At 44.8% G+C, this 21,802-nt stretch overlaps 1 protein-coding gene across 6 annotated transcripts in view; it reads right to left on the reverse strand.

The window, feature by feature from the left end:
* The window catches only part of LOC311426257 (rapamycin-insensitive companion of mTOR-like), a 238,986-nt gene that overhangs the window by 32,251 nt on the left and 184,933 nt on the right, over nucleotides 1-21,802 (reverse strand). For 5 of the 6 annotated variants that reach the window (XM_084502479.1, XM_084502476.1, XM_084502478.1 and 2 more), the window contains 9 exons: nucleotides 9,293-9,457; nucleotides 8,764-8,840; nucleotides 8,573-8,651; nucleotides 7,510-7,619; nucleotides 7,289-7,376; nucleotides 6,406-6,498; nucleotides 5,410-5,516; nucleotides 4,543-4,772; nucleotides 1,925-2,954 (listed from right to left, as the gene is read on the reverse strand). In XM_084502479.1, coding sequence (XP_084358605.1) covers nucleotides 1,925-2,954; nucleotides 4,543-4,772; nucleotides 5,410-5,516; nucleotides 6,406-6,498; nucleotides 7,289-7,376; nucleotides 7,510-7,619; nucleotides 8,573-8,651; nucleotides 8,764-8,840; nucleotides 9,293-9,457 — 1,979 coding nt within the window. The remainder of the gene's footprint in view (nucleotides 1-1,924; nucleotides 2,955-4,542; nucleotides 4,773-5,409; nucleotides 5,517-6,405; nucleotides 6,499-7,288; nucleotides 7,377-7,509; nucleotides 7,620-8,572; nucleotides 8,652-8,763; nucleotides 8,841-9,292; nucleotides 9,458-21,802) is intronic. The other variant, XM_084502477.1, reaches the window with a different exon arrangement.

Genomic DNA, 21,802 nt, shown 5'->3' on the forward strand with positions numbered 1-21,802 from the left:
AAGTGATGCACAATGCAATTGCTCACCACCCGCTGACCGATGCCCAGCCTAACCCCGAGCAGTCCGGCCCCCTCCCCCCGGCTAGCCACCCCTATATATTGTTTAGCATGACGTCAGATGGTATGGAATACCCCTTTGGCTAGTTTGGGTCACCTGTCCTGGGTCTGTCCCCTCCCAGCTCTTACTGCACCCCCCAGCCTGCCCGTTGGCAGGACAGAGCAAAGGCTGAGATGTCCTTGGCTTAGTATGAGCACTGCTCTGCAACAATTAAAGCATCGGGGTGTTATCAGCACTCTTCTCATTCTAAGCCAAAACACAGCATTCCACCAGCTACTAGGAAGAAAATTAATTCTGTGCTAACTGAAACCAGGACACTATGCATGGCAAACTTCTTGTGGTTTAACCCAGCAGGCAACTAAATGCCACACAGCTGTTTGCTCACTCCACCTACAACTGGTATGGGGGAGAAATTTGAAAGAAAATTGCAAGAACTCATGGACCGAGACAAGGACAATTTAACAAGAAAGGGGAAAAAAAGGACAAGGAAAACAGCAAACAACAACAAAAAGAATAAACAAAGCAAGTGATTAATAAACAACGCAATTGCTCAATACCTGATAATGCCCAACCAGACAACAAGCAACAGATGTCCCCCCAGCCAATTCCCCACTGTTTTTATTGTTTAGCACAGTACATATGAATGGGATATCCCTTTGGCCATTTTGGGTCAGCTGTCCTGGTTCTGTCCCCGCGAAGCTCCTTGTGCACCCCCAGCCTCCTTGCTGGCAGGGCAGCATAAGAAGCTGAAACGTCCTTGGCTTGGTGTAAGCACTGCTCTGCAACAATTAAAACATCAGCGTGTTTTCAGCACTCTTCTCATCCTAAGCCAAAACATAGCATTCTACCAGCTACTAGGAAGAAAATTAACTCTCTCCTAACTGAAACCAAGACAATGTTGCTCTTAATCAGTAGGAAAACGAGCGATAACAAACAGGTACTATATACACACAACTGGCTATGTGGAATGCAATTCAGGGACAAGGCACTTGCTGTTCCATGCACTCAGGAAGTGACTAATGTACTGGTGATTCCTCCCCTTTCTCTCACGTGAGAAAGGACGTTTAGGTAAAAAACAGAGATAGAAAATGTCTCTTCCCTTTCAATAGCAATATGAAAATCCAAACCATTAGTTAAAAGCTGATCTGAAAGGAAAAGTTTGAGAAGTAGGAAAGCTATTAAGAGAAAGTTTTTGAGCATTGACTGTAGCTGTTGGAACAATGTCAATGTCATGAGCTAGATATCTTAGTTAACTATCAAATTAGTTTCCAGACCATCTAATATTACTCAAAAATAAAGGAGGTGACCATACAATCTAAAAATAAACCCAAGGAGTGAAATCTTTGCTCTGCTGTAGCTAGAAGCCAAATGCACATTCATAACAGTGGTACCAGTATCTCACCACTGGCCTCGATGCCACAGTGAACTTGAGTATAGTATACTGGCAAGACATGGTGTCCCTAAAACTTCTCCAAGTAACATAAAGAAAATACAGCTCTGACTGCACCAGCAATTTTCTGTGATTGCAACTTCAGCAACATTAGTCACGTAACTATGTTTAAATAATAGAAGAGTTAAACAGGAAGCAAATACAATAGAAGGAAACATACTCTTTTGTCACTGACAGTATTAAAGGGGCTAAGTACAGCAATGTAAGCTGGGCTTCTCTTACAGCACTTAAGAAGTTCAGACTTCTCATTAGCATATTATTCTACTAATATCAGTACCTCTTTAAGTGAAGTTATCTAGTACCCTGCAACAACTGTCACTTTTAGATGAATTTGGAAAAAATATTAGAACAATATTTTTCTTATTTAATTGCTCTTCTAGCTTTGAAGAAAGAAACGAGCACAAAATAATCTCTTACTGGCTTAGGGTTAGCCGAGAATCCAGGCTGCCAGACTTCATGGTAATAGTGTCAGTAAACAGCAGGTCCTTTACTGGAGATTCTAGGGCTTCTGAGTGAGACAGTGAAGGATGCATCCTCTGCTGTTGTAAGCGTTTTAGTGTAGCATAACCAAAGGCATCTCGAGAACTTGTGTAGCTAAAGTTATAGTCAGCAAGACTTTTTATTGTAGCAAGAGAAGGAGCTTTAAGAGACTGGGCTCTTCGAGGAAGTGTATGAGAAGACCCTGGCAGTACCAGGGACACAGAGTTTGATTTTGAGAGAGACAGGTGGTTAGACTGTGGTGTTGAACAGTGACTTGGTTTAACTGTTTTTGTGCTTACTACAGTACTCAAACTTCCACAGTCACTGTTTACATTTGTAGTGTCCACACCTATAATCTCCCTTGAAGGGCTAGAGCTCATTGAGCTTATGCCACTTGTCGTGGTATCTGTATTAAAACTTAAGCTACGACTCTTAAAATGTGCTTGTGTAGTACCATCTCCTATTAGCCTTTCTCTGTTTGTACTTTCCTGGTGAATTTCATTTCCAAAACCTTTTGGCAGCTTCAAATCATTTTCTCCAATACTAGGGGTACTATTGGTATCTTCCATGTGCTTACTTCCAACAAAAGAAGTTTCTAATCGTAAAGTCTGCATTTTAGGAACTCTGAAAACAGGGTTGAATTCTTCCCCAGCAGAAAAATCTATGTTACTGGAAGGTCCTGTTACAGTACGATTTCGTCTCAGGCTTGGTTTACTGTCAGATGATGTCAGCTTTCCTCCTTTTAGATCACTGCTGCTCCTGTGTTTTTTATTAGGTAGAGTAAGAGAGTTTAGAATGCGATTTTTCACAAGTCTGCTAGAAGAAAAAAAAGGAAAGGAACTACGGTCTTTGTCCTTTGAAGGCCCAGGTCTGTCATAAAATATTTGTTCTGTTTCTTCAGTAATATCTAGGAAGAATGTACTAGTGGAAGTGCTACCAAAACGGTCATTCTCCATGATGAACATACCTGAAATTATACAAGACTTTTGTCAATGAAAAAGAACGTTTCTTCAAAGCGTATCAACTAAGTCATGAAAAAGCAAGCTGTTCAATAAAAGCCAAAATTGTAGAGTATATGGTTTATTGTAACTTTCAATGCAATATTTTTTTCTTCACAACTTAGTACAGTAAATTAAGTAACTTCAGGAATACCTGAGTTGAAGGTTTCCTTGCTTCAAAAGAAAAGCCACACTATCGTATTTCACAGAATCACAGAATCACAGAATTTCTAGGTTGGAAGAGACCTCAAGATCATCGAGTCCAACCTCTGACCTAACGCTAACAGTCCCCACTAAACCATATCCCTAAGCTCTACATCTAAACGTCTTTTAAAGACTTCCAGGGATGGTGACTCCACCACTTCCCTGGGCAGCCTGTTCCAATGTCTAACAACCCTTTCGGTAAAGAAGTTCTTCCTAACAGCCAACCTAAAACTCCCCTGGCGCAACTTAAGCCCATTCCCCCTCGTCCTGTCACCAGGCACGTGGGAGAACAGACCAACCCCCACCTCGCTACAGCCTCCTTTAAGGTATCTGTAAAGAGCGATAAGGTCGCCCCTGAGCCTCCTTTTCTCCAGGCTGAACAAGCCCAGCTCCCTCAGCCGCACCTCGTAGGACGTGTTCTCCAGGCCCCTCACCAGCTTCGTCGCCCTTCTCTGCACCCGCTCAAGCACCTCGATGTCCTTCTTGTAGCAAGGGGCCCAAAACTGAACACAGTACTCGAGGTGCTGCCTCACCAGAGCTGAGTACAGGGGGACGATCACCTCCCTAGCCCTGCTGGTCACACTGTTTCTTATACAAGCCAGGATGCCGTTGGCCTTCTTGGCCACCTGAGCACACTGCTGGCTCATATTCAGCCGACTATCAACCAATACTCCCAGGTCCTTCTCTGCCTGGCAGCTTTCCAACCACTCATCTCCCAGCCTGTAGCTCTGCTTGGGGTTATTGCACCCCAGGTGGAGGACCCAGCACTTGGCCTTGTTAAACTTCATGCAGTTGACCTCAGCCCATCGGTGCAGGCTATCCAGATCCTCCTGCAGTGCAAATTTGTAGCTATTTCATTTGCACTAAATTTCAGTGCAAATATGTAGCTATTAGGATTGCAGCTGATATACTCCTTTAATGATAGCTAAATATGGTATATTTCTGGATTCAAATTCCAAATATAAATAACTAACACTAAATATAGCAATACTGTATGTATATTTATATATTTTTTTCTAGATAATCCTTTGAGGACAAGCAAGTAAATAATGTATACCTAAGTATGGAATTTTTTGTAGGGTATTACAGTAAATTGCCATGACTTGACGTAAAAGCTAATAACTTACCCTGATGTTAAAATGTCTTACTTCTACACCAAATGTAAATCTAAGACATTTTCTTCACTCTCACTTGTCTACATCTTTCTGAATATATAACTGTCCCCCTGCCTGCAGTCTTCTTTCTTGCTAATATCACCTTTAAAACACTTGCCTGAACCTCATCCTGACAAAAGCTTGATAACAAAACAAAAAGCTGTTTTATTTTCCGTCTTGAATTGTTTTTAAAACTTACTTGAAGGCATGGATTCACTTTCACTGTTATGCCTAGAACTGGTGGACTCAGAGTTCAAGCTAAGAGTGCTGGGTATAGAAGAAAGTTCATTGCAGAGCTGATCCATGTCATCAGGGACCACTGGCCAAGGCTGTCTGTAACTGTGTCTCACTGCATCCCAGTGGTGATGCTTCAAAATGTCACATCCTTGTTTAGTTTTGGCTATTAGACCAAGCACGTAGACACAGGTTCTGTATTTAATGTATATATAGAAAAAAAGAGCAATAATAGCATCTAATTTAACTAAACTTATTTCTTATTTGAAAGGAAACAGTTACAAAACAATTCATCAAAAACATCACAAAACTGCCACGGAACTTTTTATTCCTGATTTTTATTTGTAAATCAATGGAAACTTAAGAAATACACTAAAATAACTGAAATACACTAAAAGATATCTACTATTCAAAAATAAAACCAAATTATTACAAAAATCCCGATACATAAAGTAAAACATTAATGTAGTAGTACTATTAGGCAAAAGACAATCTATTTATGCTCTCTTAAAGATTCAAAAAAGTTACTGAATAAAAATGATGAAATATTAAGTTGATTCCAACAGAGATACATGCTACATATGTTTTAATTGCTTTTTAAAAGAGGCAAAGAGTAATATATATTTTTCCATAGGTTTCATTTGCTTACTTCTTGTACTTTTAAGCTTCCTATAAAATTCTGAGAATCCTCTCAAAATCTGTCATCAATAATCCTTAATAATTAATTTCCAAATAAGTGGCAAAACTATATCCATGTGAATAAAGCAAGGGTATCAAAAATCCTACTGGAACTAACATCTTAAAATTTTGTTTAAAAATCGAATACACATACCCTCTAACGGAGAGAACCTCACAATGTTGGGCAAGTGCTGTTATATCAGGAATTACATTCTCCTCTTGAAGCAAGTTAAGACCCCAATTTGATGATCCAATATTGCCCTGGAATAAAATAGTTTGTCAAATAAGTTTTGATTTTGATGTGATCCGCAGCACCATCAATGTAAAACCTTCAACACTGTTTTTTGTCCGTGGTACAGTTTCCAGCCACATCCTGTCAAAGGTATTAGAAAATTGAGCAGTTTCTCTCTCCTTTTTGGTATTTCCTAGATGTGCAAATCCAGTGAAGGACTTGGGACACTAAGTATATTACCTAAAACTGGTCACAATTAACTACTATGTATTCCTCACATTTACCAATTCTACTACAGTCACCAGTATTAATTTAGTTTACTTATTTTGCATTTCTCTTACACAGGCATTTTATTACTTACCTATATCTTCCAGTAATAGTCACCTTGAACAAATGTTCCAGAACAAACTTTGGGGAGGACAGAAAAGAGGCAAATAAAAAGTTAAGGTGGCAAAGCAGCTTTAGAAGCTTAGCTTGGATAGACACAAACACTAGGTTTTCCCCATTTTATCCCCAGTACCAGTGATGTCATGACCATATATTCACAAGTGTCAACAGTGGCAGCAAACTTTCCCTCAGAAAGGCTGAATTTTGGAATGCCATAGTAAATGTATTACATAGCAAGTTGTAATTACTGGTTCCGTACTAACACTGTTTCTTACATGTGGCAATGTTCGTTTTATTTGTAAAAAATAAATAAAAATAAAAAATAGACAAAGTGATGATGAAAAAGCTCAAAATAAATATAGATGCAGAGAACACTCTTCATCTGATATTTCAGTTAGTTCGGAACATTTCACACATTTTATGAGAAAATAGCTAAACGATAGTTTTAAAGGATTTTGCTTAGTTATTTCAGAATCAAAAGTTGTAACGGAACTTGAACAGCTGCAAAAGCATTGTAAATCTATTACTAACCAATGCCCAAAGGGCTGCTTTCAGCTGCTTAATTCCTTCCCACTTATCCAGCATTGGGGAACGAACAGTATAACTCAGATCTGTAACAATACTCTGAAGAAGAAAAACAGAAGGAAAAAAAAAAACAGTTGAAAATGATAAGGAAACCTCAGTGAAACAGGTTCTCTTGATTTTTTAACAAATGTAAAGCACTAATTTAAATTACACACCCTAAAATAAATAGTGGTAGTTTTGGCATAATAAGCATGAATTAACAGCAACAGTAATGCGGGTAGAAAATTTTACTGTAAACACTGAATGTATAAGGTTAATTGAGATTTTATAAAAGTAACAGATTCATCAGGTTAACACTGCAATATATAAGCTTTCTCTTGTATTTTTCAACTATTAAATAAAATTCAATACATTATCTTGCAAACTCATATTAAAAGTCAATTTATTTAAGCAATGATGAACTGGCTTAGAGTTTGTTTTCTCAAATTTTCAAGATATTAGAAAAAATATTTTATTCCCTCATCTCCATGTTTTTATATGCATAAAAGGATAGGCACAATTTTTAGTCATCAATATACAATTCACTCAGACTAAAAAGCTATTTCTACTGCAGAGTTGCTTTCCATTCTATTTTTTTTTCTAGCCATTTTAAGAAAGATAGTGCAAGGTATTTCTGATATTTCAGTGTCAGGAAGGAATCTTAGATGAAACTGGATGGAAAGACTGTCTTTGGAAAGACACAGATTTTTGGCCCCATAACACTTGAGACTTTCATAATCTAGTTATTTTGCAGTGACTGTTTAAATGACATTTCTTAAAATATTTTCCTTTAAAACAGGTTACAATAGTCTTTAATATCTTTCAAGTTATAAATTGTTATTATCCTCACCTGAGACTCCAATAAATGGCAGCCTGTTTTATGGTGCACCAGTTGGCCATAAAGGTGAACTGGCAAGTAGACATGTGGTCTCTGTAATCTGGTAGAAAAAAAAATCATATGCTTTCCCAGCAATTCAGAAACTTTATTTTAAAATAAATTACACTGTAGTGTAATGCAATGAGTTACTCTTGAGTTTTTTCAGATGAAGAAGATTTTTGTGGAGTGTTCACCTTTGGTTGCTTCGACGAACATAGTTATCACCATCAACAGGTTTGCGATATGTTGTAAGTGCTTCATTAAGTTTTTCTTCAATCAACTCAACATACTTTAAGTTATATTCCTAAAAGAAGATAGACAAAGGTTGACACAATAACATTTAGGTGGTTTATGTTTTTATAGTATGATACTTTATAAGGAAGGACCAATTGAAGTGCTTCTTAACGAAGGCTGAATTTCTTTATGATCTGAACATGGGGCTCACCAAAATTACTGCACTTCATACATATAAGTTTGCAGAAATTCAACAACTGATTCCATAATTATTTCATAGCATTTCATTAAAAAGAAAGGAAAGAAGGAAATATTTCACATCTGACTTTAATCTGAAAAATCTGAATAGTCCAACATACATTTCAGTATTCCTGGAGAAGGGACGGCTTATAAATTAGTCAAAAAAATGCCTAATGGCCCACAGGATTGAGAGTATTACAAAATGATTAACTACTACCTCAGGAAAATAAGCACCAACAATCAATTACAAAAACAAACAAACAAACAAACAAAACCACAAAATAACGTATGAACGTATGAAGATTTATTTTACTCTGACAACAATGGTTTTCTCTTAATGTGTCTTGTGTTCCTATCTACTTCCTAACAGCATAGGCTAATTCTATCTTCATGAGATCTGGATTTAACTTCAATTAGCTATAGTTGACATGTCTTGAAAAGTAGTATTCCTTTCCACACTTCTCTAGACAAGATCTTATGACAACCTATTTTGGAAATTCAGTAAGTCACTGTACTCCTAAAATATTTGCTGGAATATCAAAATTATACAAAAGGCCTGGGTAAATCAAAAGCACACATGTACAGAGGAGCTATGAAACTGTAACTCCTTGTTAAACTTTTCCAGCAAATTCCTAAGTCACTGTAGGAATATTTTGGCATGAGCAATACACATATGTGAATGTGCAATATTTTAAATTATCTTTGACCTTCTAAAACCTGTATATTCACATCCTTCCTCCTCCTAATTTCAAGCAAACACACACTTTTTATTCTTAGTATTACCTTTTGCCACTTTTCCATTTGTTTTGTTACATAACCTCTTTCATTTAGATACAAAAACCCTTTTGGAACGGACAGAAACCTGTAAAATAACACCAGTTAGTCAGTATCCCACTTAAATCACATAATTTGAATAAAAGCCAAAAACTTATTGTTTCCATGGTGGAAAGTCAAACAGCATATTCAACATTTACCTTAGGAGTAGAAGCAAACCCCTGTCTCCAAGGTGAGAAAGAACTGGTTTCATTTGGATAAGGGCATGAAGATTGGCCTAAAATAATTAAAAATACATAAGTAATATCTGAGCACTATAACACTCTGTAAACTATAACAATTACAACAATCTGCCAGCAATGATGTAACAAGTTTTTCACACAAAGAAGTATCAAACAGCACTAGCCTCATCCTAATATTATCCACTTTTTGTACCTTCTGTCATTAAATACATATTCCTATACAAAGCATAATGATCAAAATAGCTGAATTAGTCTGAATTAATATTTAAAAGTAAGCATAATCCAAACATCTACATTTTCTTGTCATTAACAGTGCAGCTTTTTCAGCATAGGGTCTACAAAGTATTATGAAGTCCATGAAGGACAATCAAGAAAGCAAACCATCAGTAGCTTCTTGCTACTGTTTTACTTTGTTACTGGAGGAGGCTGTGGAACACTTTACAGAGTAGCATACCACAAATAGACTGAAAAGGAAAAGGATGCTCACCTTGTCTTCACATGCCTCATCTAGAATATCAAGTGCTTCAGAAGAAATAGTTCTATTTTTATCATGTAACTGGGTCACCAGTAACTCAATCCCCCAGTTGCTGAAGAACTCTACATTTGCTCTCAGTAATACTCGTAAGTGTTTTGTTGCATACAACCTGCAGCTCTGCAAAAAGCAAGTTGTTTTTTTTTTTTAATGGAAGAAAAAAAGATAAAGTAATTGATGATTTATCATGTTTGAAAATACATTTTCAATTACCATATTTTATGGCAAGTAACTGAGATGCCCATCTTATGTGTTAAAACTGCAGTCTATTAGAGAACTATATCTTATCAAACAGGAAATTTAAATCTGAGATTACTACTAACCTGGTTGCAGCCAGTCTCCTTGGAAATCCTTTATCAATTACTTATTCACTGTGATAACACCGCACAGTCCAGGGTATGTAAAAGAAATACCTTGTGAACAGCCAGTGCAATTGCATATACTTTCATGTACATTATGCTTTGAAAAAAATACTTCAATAAGCAAACCCTGAGAACCTCTTTTGGACAAAGTGTTGTCCAAAAGTATCTGATCTTCAAAGCTTCTCAGAAAACCCTCAATGTCCATTGAACCTAATGAGGTTCAACAAGTGCATGGTGCTGCACCTGGGTCAGGGCAATCCCAGCCAGGAGTACAGACTGGGAGAAGAACTCATGGAGAGCAGCCCTGCAGAGAAGGACTTAGGTGTTCTGTTGGACGAAAAGCTCAACATGAGCCAGCAGTGCGTGCTTGCAGCCCAGAAGGCCAACCGCATCCTGGGCTGCATCAAAAGAGGAGTGTCTAGCAGGTCGAGGGAGGTGATTGTCCCTCTCTACTCAGCCCTTGTGAGGCCCCACTTAGAGTACTGCGTCCAGGTCTGGAGCCCTGTGCTGGGTCTGTCTGGGATAGAATTGCTTTCCCTGAAGCAGCCCACACAGTGCTGTACTCGGCACTCGTAGCTGGAACAGCACTGGTATCACTCCAGTGTTGTGTTTATTGCTGCATAGTACTGGCACAGCATCAGGACTCCCTCCAAGCCCCCAAGAGCCAGCAGGTTGCGGGTGGGCAAGTGATGGGGAGGGGACATCGCCAGGGCAGCTGACCTAAACCAACCAAAGGGATATTCCATAACAAATTATGTAATGATGTCACACTCAGCAATAAAAGGGGGCCTCTCATGGGGGAGGGGGCTGTCCTCTTGAACAACTGTTATGTGTTTTGAGGTCCTGCTTCCCAGGACGTGGCCGAACATCACTCGTTGATGGGAAGTAGAGAATAACTTTTTTTTTTTTTCCTTTCCCTCTCTGCTTACGCGTGGCCTTGTTGTTGTTGTTTTTTCTTTTTTTTTTTTTTTTTTTTTCTTTTTCCCATTCCCTTTCCCTTTAATTAAATCATCCTGATCTCAAACCTTGAGCTCTTTGTGTCGTATTTTCTCCCCCCTCCTCAAAGAGGAGGGGGGAGTGAGAGAGCGGCCGTGGTGGAACTTGGCTGCCCACCTAAGTAAAATCACCACAAGCCCCCAGCACAAGAAGGATGTTTATCTGTTAGAGCGAGTCCAGAGGAGGGCCACAAAAATGATCAAGGGGCTGGAGCACGTCTTCTGTGATGAAAGGCTGAGAGAGTTGGGGCTGTTCAGCCTGGTGAAGAGAAGGCTCCAGGGAGACCTGCTTGCAGCTTTTCAATACTTAAAGGGGTCTTATAAAATAGATGGAAGAGGACTCCATCCATTATCAGGTAGATAATGATAGGACAAGGGGGAATGGTCTTAAACTAAAATAAGATAGATTTGGACTAGACATTGGGAGGAAATTCTTCACTGTAAGGGTAGTGAGGCACTGCAACATGTTGCCCAGAAAGGTTGTGGATGCTCCATCCCTGGAGGTGTTCAAGACCAGGTTGGACAAGTCCATGGGCAACTTGATCTAGTGGGTGGCATCCCTGCCTATGGCAGGGGGGTTGGATTTATATTGCTTCACTCATGTTTTTGTTGTATATAATCATCCAAAAATGTTACTCACCTTCTAATGCTAAGCTGACTACTGAAATGATTTCCTTGTTCAGAGACACTCATTACAAAATGGCTACCAAATGGCTTCACGGCTCTGGGTAGCTGTTAAAGGTATATGAGGGCAACAAAACTGGTAAAAGTGTTGGAAGGCGTGTCCTGTGAGGAGAGGCTAAGGACAGTTGGGTTGTCTAGTCTGGAGAAAAGAAGGATAAGAGAGAACCTTGTTGCTCTCTACAACTCCCTGAGAAGGGGAAGCACAGAGGACTGTTGATATCATCCAACTGTGAGCGAGATAGCTTGTTGTATTCATATGATCGATTTGATAGTAGAAATGTCTGTTGTGTTCTCCTTGTGTTGTAGATCTGTTGCTAGATTCCCCGCTGTACTAGCAAATGAGTAATTTGAAGCAAAGCTTCTGGGAAACACCTGGCTGCTCTGCTAAGCACTACAAAGATGGTTTTCCTTAAACTTTTCTGGCTCTAGAAACAAGAGTTTTTCCCTGCAGAAGGAAGACAATGTTAGAAAAGTTGCTCTAACTACAGTTTTTCATACGTGTGTAGAATAAAATGTTTTTGATGCACATTCTAACTGGGCAGCCTCATTATGTCATTGCTACAGAAGTGTTAAAATGGGACATGGTAGCATTTCTGCAGAGTACACGTTACTCTGTTCCAAGTTACTACCCACAATATCAGGCAACCAAATAGAAATAAATGTTCATTTTAGAATCATAGAATCATAGAATCATAGAATATCCTGAGTTGGAAGGGACCCTTAAGGATCATCAAGTCCAACTCTTGACACCGCACAGGTCTACCCAAAAGTTCAGACCATGTGCCTAAGTTCACAGTCCAATCTCTTCTTAAATTCAGACAGGCTCGGTGCAGTGACCACTTCCCTGGGGAGCCTGTTCCAGTGTGCAACCCCCCTCTCTGTGAAGAACCCCCTCCTGACGTCCAGCCTAAATTTCCCCTGCCTCAGCTTAACCCCGTTCCCGTGGGTCCTGTCACTAGTGTTAATGGAGAAAAGGTCTCCTGCCTCTTGACAACCCCTTACGAGGAAGTTGTAGACTGTGATGAGGTCTCCCCTCAGCCTCCTCTTCTCCAGGCTGAACAGGCCCAGTGACCTCAGCCGTTCCTCGTACGTCTTCCATTTTCAGTGGCATGCCAGAGACTGACTGGGTGATCTTGTGTCTTTCCTGTCCATATAGCGAGCATAGTTTTTGTAGAGGATTACCTTGGGTGTGTAACCATCTGCACTTTTAAAATTAAAACTTAGAAGCATGTTTTTAGTCATTTTGGAAAGTTATAGTTGCTGCTTTGCTCTTCAGAGAATAGAGGTTGAACATTCTGGAGAGCTCTGACTGCTTACTTCTGATCTTTCTTGTAAGTGTGGATATGCTACAGGTCCAAGAGTGTTGTGAGCCAGGGAAATTCCTACCCTTAACCCGCAACAGGCCAAGGAGTAGAAATTGGCCAAACTGTATTTTCAGAGAAACCAAATTATGAAGATGTTATTTTGTTATAGTATGAACTATTTGTAGCATTGCATGGGGTTGTTATGGCCAAAGTGCAGGACCCAGCACTTAGCCATGTTGAACCTCATCCCACTGGTTTCTGCCCATCGACCCAACCTGTCCAGGTCCCTCAACACTTCCCCCCAACTTGGTGTCTGCAAACGTATTGAGGGTGCACTCAATTCCCTCATCCAAATCATCAATAAAAATATTAAAGAGGATGGGCCTTTTCCCCAACAGCCTTTCTCTCCTCCACCAGGTGGGTTACCTGGTCATAGAAGATGTGGTTGGTCAGGCAGGACCCGCCTTTCATAAACACATGCTGGCTGGGCCTCATCCCCTGCTTGTCCTGCACACGTTGTGTGATTGCACTCAAGATAATTTCTTCCATCACCTTTCCTGGCACCAAGGTCAGGCTGACAGGCCTGCAGTTCCCTGGGTCCTCCTTACAACCCTTCTTATAGATGAGCATCACATTAGCAAGTCTCCAGTCATCTGGGACCTCTCCTAATGACCACGACCACTGATAGATGATGGAAAGCAGCCCAGCAATCACATTCGCCAGCTCCCTCAGCACCCTCGGCTCTTGGGTGTATTCCATCTGGCCCTGTGGACTTGTGACAGTCCAGGTGGAGCAGCAGGTCTCTGTTTCCACCTGAATCGGGGGGGGGGGGGGGGGGGGGGCAGGTGTCTTCTGCTCCCTGTCCCAGACTTCCAGGTTGGGAGGCTGAGTACCTCGAGAATAAGTGGTGTGACTAGTAAAGACAGATGTTATGAAGGCATTGAGAACCTCAGTCTTTTCCTTATCCTTAGTAGTCACATTCCCCCCTGCGTCCAGTAAAGGATGGAGACTCTCCTTCTCTTACCGTTAATGTATTCATAAAAACATTTTTGGTTATCCTTTACCACTGTGGCCAGGCTGAGCTCATGCCTTTCTGATTTACTCCATGTATGCTGTCAACTTCCTTGTACTGTCCCTGAGTTGCCTGTCCCTATTTCCAATGGACATAAAGTCTTTTTCTCCCGGACACTCAGCAAAAGTTCCCTGTTCAGCCATGCCAGTCTTCTTCCACGCCGGCTTGTCTTAAGGCACACAGTAACAGTCTGCTCCTGCGCCTTTAAGACTTCCTTCTTCAGGAGCGTTCAGCCTTTCTGGACCCCTCTGCCCTTCAGGACTGACTCCCAAGGGACCCTCCCTACCAGCATCCTGAACAGTTCCAAGTCTGCCCTCCGGAAGTCCAAGGTAGCAGTTTTACGTAATTCCCTACTTGGTGCTGGATGTAATAATCAGTTCCTTTTTATTTGGATGTGGTATTGCAGCCTTTCTATTTTGTCTGGCCATTGCCTGGAAGTAGATTGCTGTTACAGTGACTTTTTCATGGACTGACTAATTGATCTCCAGAAAGATTCAGAAGATTTTGTCCTTAGAATAGCTGATTACAATTTCTGACCATCTTAGAATAAGAAATTAAAAAAAAAAAAATCAATTTGTATGGGTTGAAATTGTCTCACTCTCCAAAGTGTTTACATTCTCAGATATCTATTGAAACTTTTTTTTTTTAACCTTGTGTAATGGGTTTACGTGCCAAGATTTTGTCAGCAGGGGGGCCATAGGGGTGGCTTCTGTGAGAAGAATCCAGAAGCTGCCCCATGTTAGATAAGGGTCCCACTGCTGGCCAGAGCCAAGCCAATAAGCAATATTGTTTGCGCCTCTGTGAGAGCATATTTAAGAAAGTGTGTGTGTGTGTGGGGGGACAAACAAACAGCTGGGGAACAGCAGCTGGGAGAGAGAAAAGTGAGAAACAGCCTTGCAGGCGCCAAGGTCAGTGTAGAACGAGGGGGAGAGGTGCTCCAGGCTCAGAGCTGAAGTTCCCCTGCAGCCTGTGGTGAGGACCATGGTGAAGCAGGCTGTCCCCCTGCAGCCCATGGTGTACCATGGTGGAGCAGGTTTCCACGCTGCAGCCCGTGGAGGAGACCACGGTGGTGCAGGTGGACCTGCACTGATGGAGCCCACAGCCTGTGGAGAACCCCTGGCTGAGCAGATTCCAGGCTGGACCTGTAGCCCGTGGAGAGGAGCCCACGCAGGAGCAGGGGATCTGGGGGGAGCTGCTGCTGCCCGTGGGGGCCCCAGGTTGGAGCAGTGTGCTCCTGATGGATGGACCCCGTAGTACGGACCCATATTTGGAGCAGTTCTTGAAGAGCTGCTGCCTGTGGGAAGCCCACGCAGGATCAGTTCAGCGAGGACTGCATCCTGTGGGAGCGACCCCACGCTGGAGCAGGGAAAGAGAGTGACCGAGAAGGAGTGGCGGAGATGAAGTACTATAGACTGACCGCAACCCCCATTCCCCCATTCCCCTGTGCCGCTTGGGGGAGGAGGTGGAAGAGGGCGGATGGGGGGAAGGTGCTTTTGGTTTCTTTCCTTTGTTTCTCATTTCTCTAGCCTGTTAGGCAATAAATCTTACTATCTCCCTACTCTGAGTCTGTTTTGTCCGTCACGATAATTGTTGAGCGATCTCCCTGTCCTTATCTCAACCCTTGAGCCCTTTACATCATGTTTTCTCCCCCTTTCCCTTTGGGGAGGAGGAGTGAGAGAGCGGTTGTCTCTCTCTTCAGGAGCATTAAGCCTTCTTGGACCCCTCTGTCCTTCAGGAGTGACTCCCAAGGGACCCTCCCTACCAGTGTCCTGAACAGCTCAAAGTCTGCCCTCCGGAAGTCCAAGACAGCAGTTTTACTGATCCTCTTCCTGACTTCACCGAGAATAGAGTACTCTACCATTTCTTGGTCACTCTGCCCAAGACAGTTCCCGATAACCACATCTCCCACAAGTCCTTCTCTTTTTTAAGCTTTGAGATTACTATGGTTACAGACTTGCTCCAACTGACTGCACAACTAATTCTGATATTAAGGATTATTGACCCAAAGCAGTGCACATACAGGAAAGGTTGCACTTTTACTTAAAGAATCTGTCAATGGTAGGCAGTTGAGAAGAGATATCCTGATCATTTCTATTCACTATATTTCAAAAGACTGCCAAAAAATAGTTGATCTCTGATCCATTTGCCGAGGCGATCGGCTCCGGGGCAGACGCGTTCTGCAGCGGAGCGGGGGATCGGGCCAGGCAGGGCTAATTTTGTCCGGCATCGAGCCTACTTGAGGGAGCCGCCAGGACCCGGCAGCCCTCGTGAGGGAGGCTGACGAGGCGAAGGCGGAGCCAGCAGCGCCCCCTCCCCAGCCATTCAAAAGCAGCCCTTAGGGAGCGCGAGCGACCAGGAGCGCGGCGACCAGGGCGGGCAAACAGGGCGTGGCGCGTCAGAAGGGAGTGGCGCGGCAGTTAGCGCGGCAGTTCGCGCGGCAGTTCGCGCAGGAAGGGCAGAGCGCTCCCCCTACACACAAACAACACCTCGTTAACAACAGCCGTAACTAGGCGATAATGGTCGCCACCAGGCACGGCGCGCTCTCCAGAAAGTCGGTACACACGCAGACCGACTACCCGTTAAAAAATGCCGCAGTTCAGGTCACCGGATGCATGGAGTGTCTGAGCCTGTTGCTGCCATCGGCGGGAGGCAGAGAAACTGCGTGCGTGAGGTGCGAGCAGGTGGATGATCTGGTCCGCATGGTGGCGGAGCTCAAGGAGGAGGTGGAGAGGTTGAGGGCCATCAGGGAGTGTGAGCGGGAGATAGACTTCTGGAGTAACTCCCTGCAGGGCCTCAAGGGGAGGTGCCGAGGTGAGACTCCCCAAATGGGGGCGGACCCCCTGCCCTGTCCCCGTCGGGCAGAGGGAGGGGATCTGGGAGCTGAGGAGGAATGGAAACAGGTCCCTGCTCGACATCGCAGGCGATGCTCTCCCCTTCCGGCCCCACCTTCCCAGGTGCCCTTACACAACAGGTTTGAGGCCCTAGAGATTGAGAGGTCGGTGTGTGAGGAAGAGGTAGCAAATGTTCCCAGGAGGATGCCTGGGGCGAGGAGGTCCACTCCGCGCCTCAGGACTGCCTCCACCAAGAAAGACAGGAGGGTTATTGTTGTTGGTGACTCGATTCTTAGGGGAACAGAGGGCCCTATTTGTCGGCCTGACCCTACCCGTAGGGAAGTCTGCTGTCTCCCTGGGGCCAGGGTCAGGGACGTTGCCAGGAAGCTTCCTAACCTGGTACGCCCCTCTGACTACTACCCCCTTTTGATAGTCCAGGCGGGCAGTGATAACATCGAAGAGAGAAGCCTCAAGGCTATCAAAAGGGACTTTAGGGGAATGGGTCGGTTAGTGGATGGAGCGGGAGTGCAGGTGGTGTTTTCGTCCATCCCTACAGTGGCAGGGAGGGGTTCAGAGAGGACACGGAAAGCCCACCTGTTAAACACGTGGCTCCGGGGCTGGTGCCAACGCAGAAATCTTGGGTTTTTTGATCATGGGGCACTTTACTCAGCACCTGGCCTGATGGCCGCAGACGGGTCCCTATCTTTTAGGGGAAAAAGGATCCTGGGCCAGGAACTGGCAGGGCTCATTGAGAGGGCTTTAAACTAGGTAGGAAGGGGGATGGGGCTGAGGCTAGGATTGTTGGGGCTGTGCCAGGGGGAACAATGGCAAGGCCGGAGGATAAGGCAATGGCCCAGCTGAAGTGCATCTACACCAATGCACGCAGCATGGGTAACAAACAGGAGGAGCTGGAAGCCATCGTGCGGCAGGCAGGCTACGACTTGGTTGCCATCACGGAGACGTGGTGGGACCAGTCTCATGACTGGAGTGCTGCAATGCCTGGCTATAAGCTCTATAGAAGGGACAGGCAGCATAGAAGGGGTGGTGGTGTGGCTCTCTATATTAGAGAGTCTTTCGAGGTTGTAGAACTCGAGGTTGGGAATGACAAGGTCGAGTCCCTTTGGGTTAGGATCGGCAGGGACAACAAGGCTAGTGTCCTGGTCGGGGTCTGCTATAGACCGCCGAACCAGGATGAGGAGACGGATGAGGAATTCTACAGGCAGCTGACAGAGGTTGCAAAATCATCAGCTCTTGTACTCGTGGGGGACTTCAACTTCCCTGACATATCCTGGAAGCACAACACAGCCCTGAGAAAGCAGTCTAGGAGGTTTCTGGAGAGCGTGGAAGATACCTTCCTGACACAGCTGGTTAGTGAGCCTACCAGGGGAGGTGCCCCGCTAGACCTTCTCTTCACAAACAGAGAAGGACTGGTGGAGGATGTGATTGTCGGGAGCTGTCTCGGGCAGAGTGACCACGCAATGGTGGAGTTCACTATTCTTGGCGAGGCCAGGAAGGGGACCAGTAAAACCGCTGTATTGGACTTTCGGAGGGCTGACTTTGAGCTGCTCAGGACACTGGTTGGTGGAGTCCCTTGGGAGGCGGTTCTGAAGGGCAGAGGGGTCCAGGAAGGCTGGGCGATCTTCAAGAGGGAAGTCTTCATGGCGCAGGAACGGTCTGTACCCACGTGCCCAAAGACGAGCTGGCGGGGAAGAAGACCGGCCTGGCTCAACAGAGAATTGTGGCTTGATCTTAGGAGGAAAAAGAGGGTTTATAAGCTTTGGAAAAGTGGGCAGGCCACTAAGGAGGACTTTAAAGAAGTAGCGAGGCTGTGCAGGGACAAAATTAGGAAGGCCAAAGCTCATCTGGAGCTCAATCTGGCTACTGCCGTTAAAGATAACAAAAAATGTTTCTATAAATACATCAACACAAAAAGGAGGACTAAGGAGAATCTCCATCCTTTACTGGATGCGGGGGGAAACTTAGTTACAAGAGATGAGGAAAAGGCGGAGGTGCTCAATGCCTTCTTTGCCTCAGTCTTTAGCGGCAATACCGGATGTTCTCTGGATACCCAGTACCCTGAGCTGGTGGAAGGGGATGGGGAACAGGATGTGGCCCTCATTATCCATGAAGAACTGGTTGGTGACCTGCTACGGCACTTAGATGTGCACAAGTCGATGGGGCCGGATGGGATCCACCCAAGGGTACTGAGGGAACTGGCAGAGGAGCTGGCCAAGCCACTGTCCATCATTTATCAACAGTCCTGGCTATCGGGGGAGGTCCCAATCGACTGGCGGCTAGCAAACGTGACGCCCATCTACAAGAAGGGCCAGAGGGCAGACCCGGGAAACTACAGGCCTGTCAGTTTGACCTCAGTGCCAGGAAAGCTCATGGAGCAGATCCTCCTGAGAGTCATCATGCAGCACTTGAAGGGGAAGCAGGCGATCAGGCCCAGTCAGCATGGATTTATGAAAGGCAGGTCATGCCTGACGAACCTGATCTCCTTCTATGACAGAGTGACGCGCTGGGTGGATGAGGGAAAGGCTGTGGATGTGGTCTACCTTGACTTCAGCAAGGCTTTTGACACTGTTTCCCACAGCATTCTCCTCAAGAAACTGGCTGCTCTTGGCTTGGACTGGCGCACGCTTCGTTGGGTTAGAAACTGGCTGGATAGCCGGGCCCAAAGAGTCGTGGTGAATGGAGCCAAGTCCAGTTGGAGGCCAGTCACTAGTGGCGTCCCCCAGGGCTCGGTGCTGGGGCCGGTCCTCTTTAATATCTTCATCGATGATCTGGACGAGGGCATCAAGTGCACCCTCAGTAAGTTTGCAGATGACACCAAGTTAGGTGCGTGTGTCGATCTGCTTGAGGGTAGGAAAGCTCTGCAGGAGGATCTGGATAGGCTGCACCGATGGGCTGAGGTCAACTGCATGAAGTTTAACAAGGCCAAGTGCCGGGTCCTGCACCTGGGGCGCAATAACCCCAAGCAGAGCTACAGACTGGGAGAGGAATGGTTGGAAAGCTGCCAGGCAGAGAAGGACCTGGGAGTGATGGTTGATAGTCGGCTGAATATGAGCCAGCAGTGTGCTCAGGTGGCCAAGAAGGCCAACGGCATCCTGGCTTGTATTAGGAACAGCGTGACCAGCAGGGCTAGGGAGGTGATCGTCCCCCTGTACTCAGCTCTGGTGAGGCCGCACCTCGAGTACTGTGTTCAGTTTTGGGCCCCTCGCTACAAGAAGGACATCGAGGTGCTTGAGCGGGTGCAGAGAAGGGCGACGAAGCTGGTGAGGGGCCTGGAGAACAAGTCCTACGAGGAGCGGCTGAGGGAGCTGGGCTTGTTCAGCCTGGAGAAGAGGAGGCTCAGGGGTGACCTTATCGCTCTTTTTAGGTACCTCAAGGGAGGCTGTAGCGAGGTGGGGGTTGGCCTGTTCTCCCACGTGCCTGGTGACAGGACGAGGGGGAATGGGTTTAAGTTGAGCCAGGGGAGTTTTAGGTTAGATGTTAGGAAGAACTTCTTCACTGAAAGGGTTGTGAGGCACTGGAACAGGCTGCCCAGGGAAGTGGTGGAGTCACCATCCCTGGAAGTCTTCAAAAGACGTTTAGATGTAGAGCTTAGGGATATGGTTTAGTGGAGGGCTGTTAGCGTTAGGTTGGAGGTTGGACTCGATGACCTTGAGGTCTCTTCCAACCTAGGAAATTCTGTGATTCTGTGATTCTTTCCCTAGACATTGCTATATCCACATATAGATGAGAGACCAGGAATTTAAAGTATTAGAACTCAGCAGTCATAATTCAGGCTGAGACCATATGTAGTGGGTTTACGAGTGGAACCACCACACCATAAAACATCACTGACATGAGAAGGCATCAGTGTATCTGTATGGGGTTTACATGGCAATGTTTTGGTAGGAGTGGGGCTGCAGGGTTCACTTCTGTGAGAAGAATCCAGAAGCTGCCCCACCTCAGGAAAGAGCTCCAGAAGGGACCTGCTGCTGTCCACAGCTGAGCTGATGAGTGATGCTGGAAGAGCATATTTAAGAAATGGAAAAAACTGCTGCACAACAGCAGCTGGGAGAGCGAGGAGTGAAAAACAGCCCTGCAGACACCAAGGTCAGTGAAAAAGGAGGGGGAGGAGGTGCTCCAGGTACCAGAGCAGAACTTCCCCTGCAGTCTGTGGAGAGGACTATGGTGAAGTAAGCTGTCCCCCTCCAGCCCATGTTGTACCACAGCGGAGCAGATCTCCACGCTGCAGCCCATGGAGGTGCCCATGGTGGTGCAGGTGGACCTGCTGTGATGGAGGATGTGGCCCATGAAGAGCCTTCACAGGAACTCCGGGCCCATGGAGAGGAGCCCATGCAGGAGCAGGTGATCTGGCAGGAACTGCTGACCATGGGGGACCCATGTTGGAGCAGTTTACTCCTGACAGATGGACCCTGTGGTATAGACCCATATTGAAGCAACTCTCAAAGAGCTGCTGCCTGTGAGAAACCCATGTAGGATCAGCTTGAGAAGGACAGCATCCCATGGGAGGGACCCCATGTTGGAGCAGGGGAAGAGAGTGACCAGGAAGGGGTGGCGGAGATGAAGCATTAGGGACTGACTAAAGCCCCCATTTCCAATTCCCCTGCCACACGGGAGGAAGAGGTAGAAGAGGATGGATGAGGGGGAAGAAGTTTTTAGTTTGCTTTTAGTTTCTCACTGCTCTAGTTTGCAATAGGCAATAAATTATATTAATCTCCCTGTGTTGAGTCTGCTTTACCCATAATGGTAATTGGTGAGTGATCTCCCTGTCCTTATCTCAAGCCTTGAGCCCTTTATCATTATATTTTCTTCTCCTCTTCCTTTGAGGAGGGGTAGTGTGAAATATGTTCATCTGATTCGTGTCAGTATGGAACAATGCTAGGGCCGCATGGTATGATGAATGTGACCTTCTGTCTTACATACCCTTGTATAACCACAAGTCTAAGAAAAACAGAGTGGTTAATGTATATAGTTCTTGTATCTTGCAAAGGAATGTTTTAGCAATTCGTGTCAACAGAGAGCTTGAAGGGAAATGTATTTGTAGGCTTTCCTTGAAGTCTCTGATATCTAGGGGGTTTCAGAATAACTGCTAACTATTATGACTATTGCATGGGACACTATGCAAGTCTCTGATATCTGGCCAGGAGATTAAAGAGACGGGGAGAGCTGAAGAACAGCTAAAAGACAAAGCTTGCAGGGGAC

Source organism: Aythya ferina (genome assembly GCF_964211825.1).
Source record: "Aythya ferina genome assembly, chromosome: W".
Classification (NCBI taxonomy): Eukaryota; Metazoa; Chordata; class Aves; order Anseriformes; family Anatidae; genus Aythya; species Aythya ferina.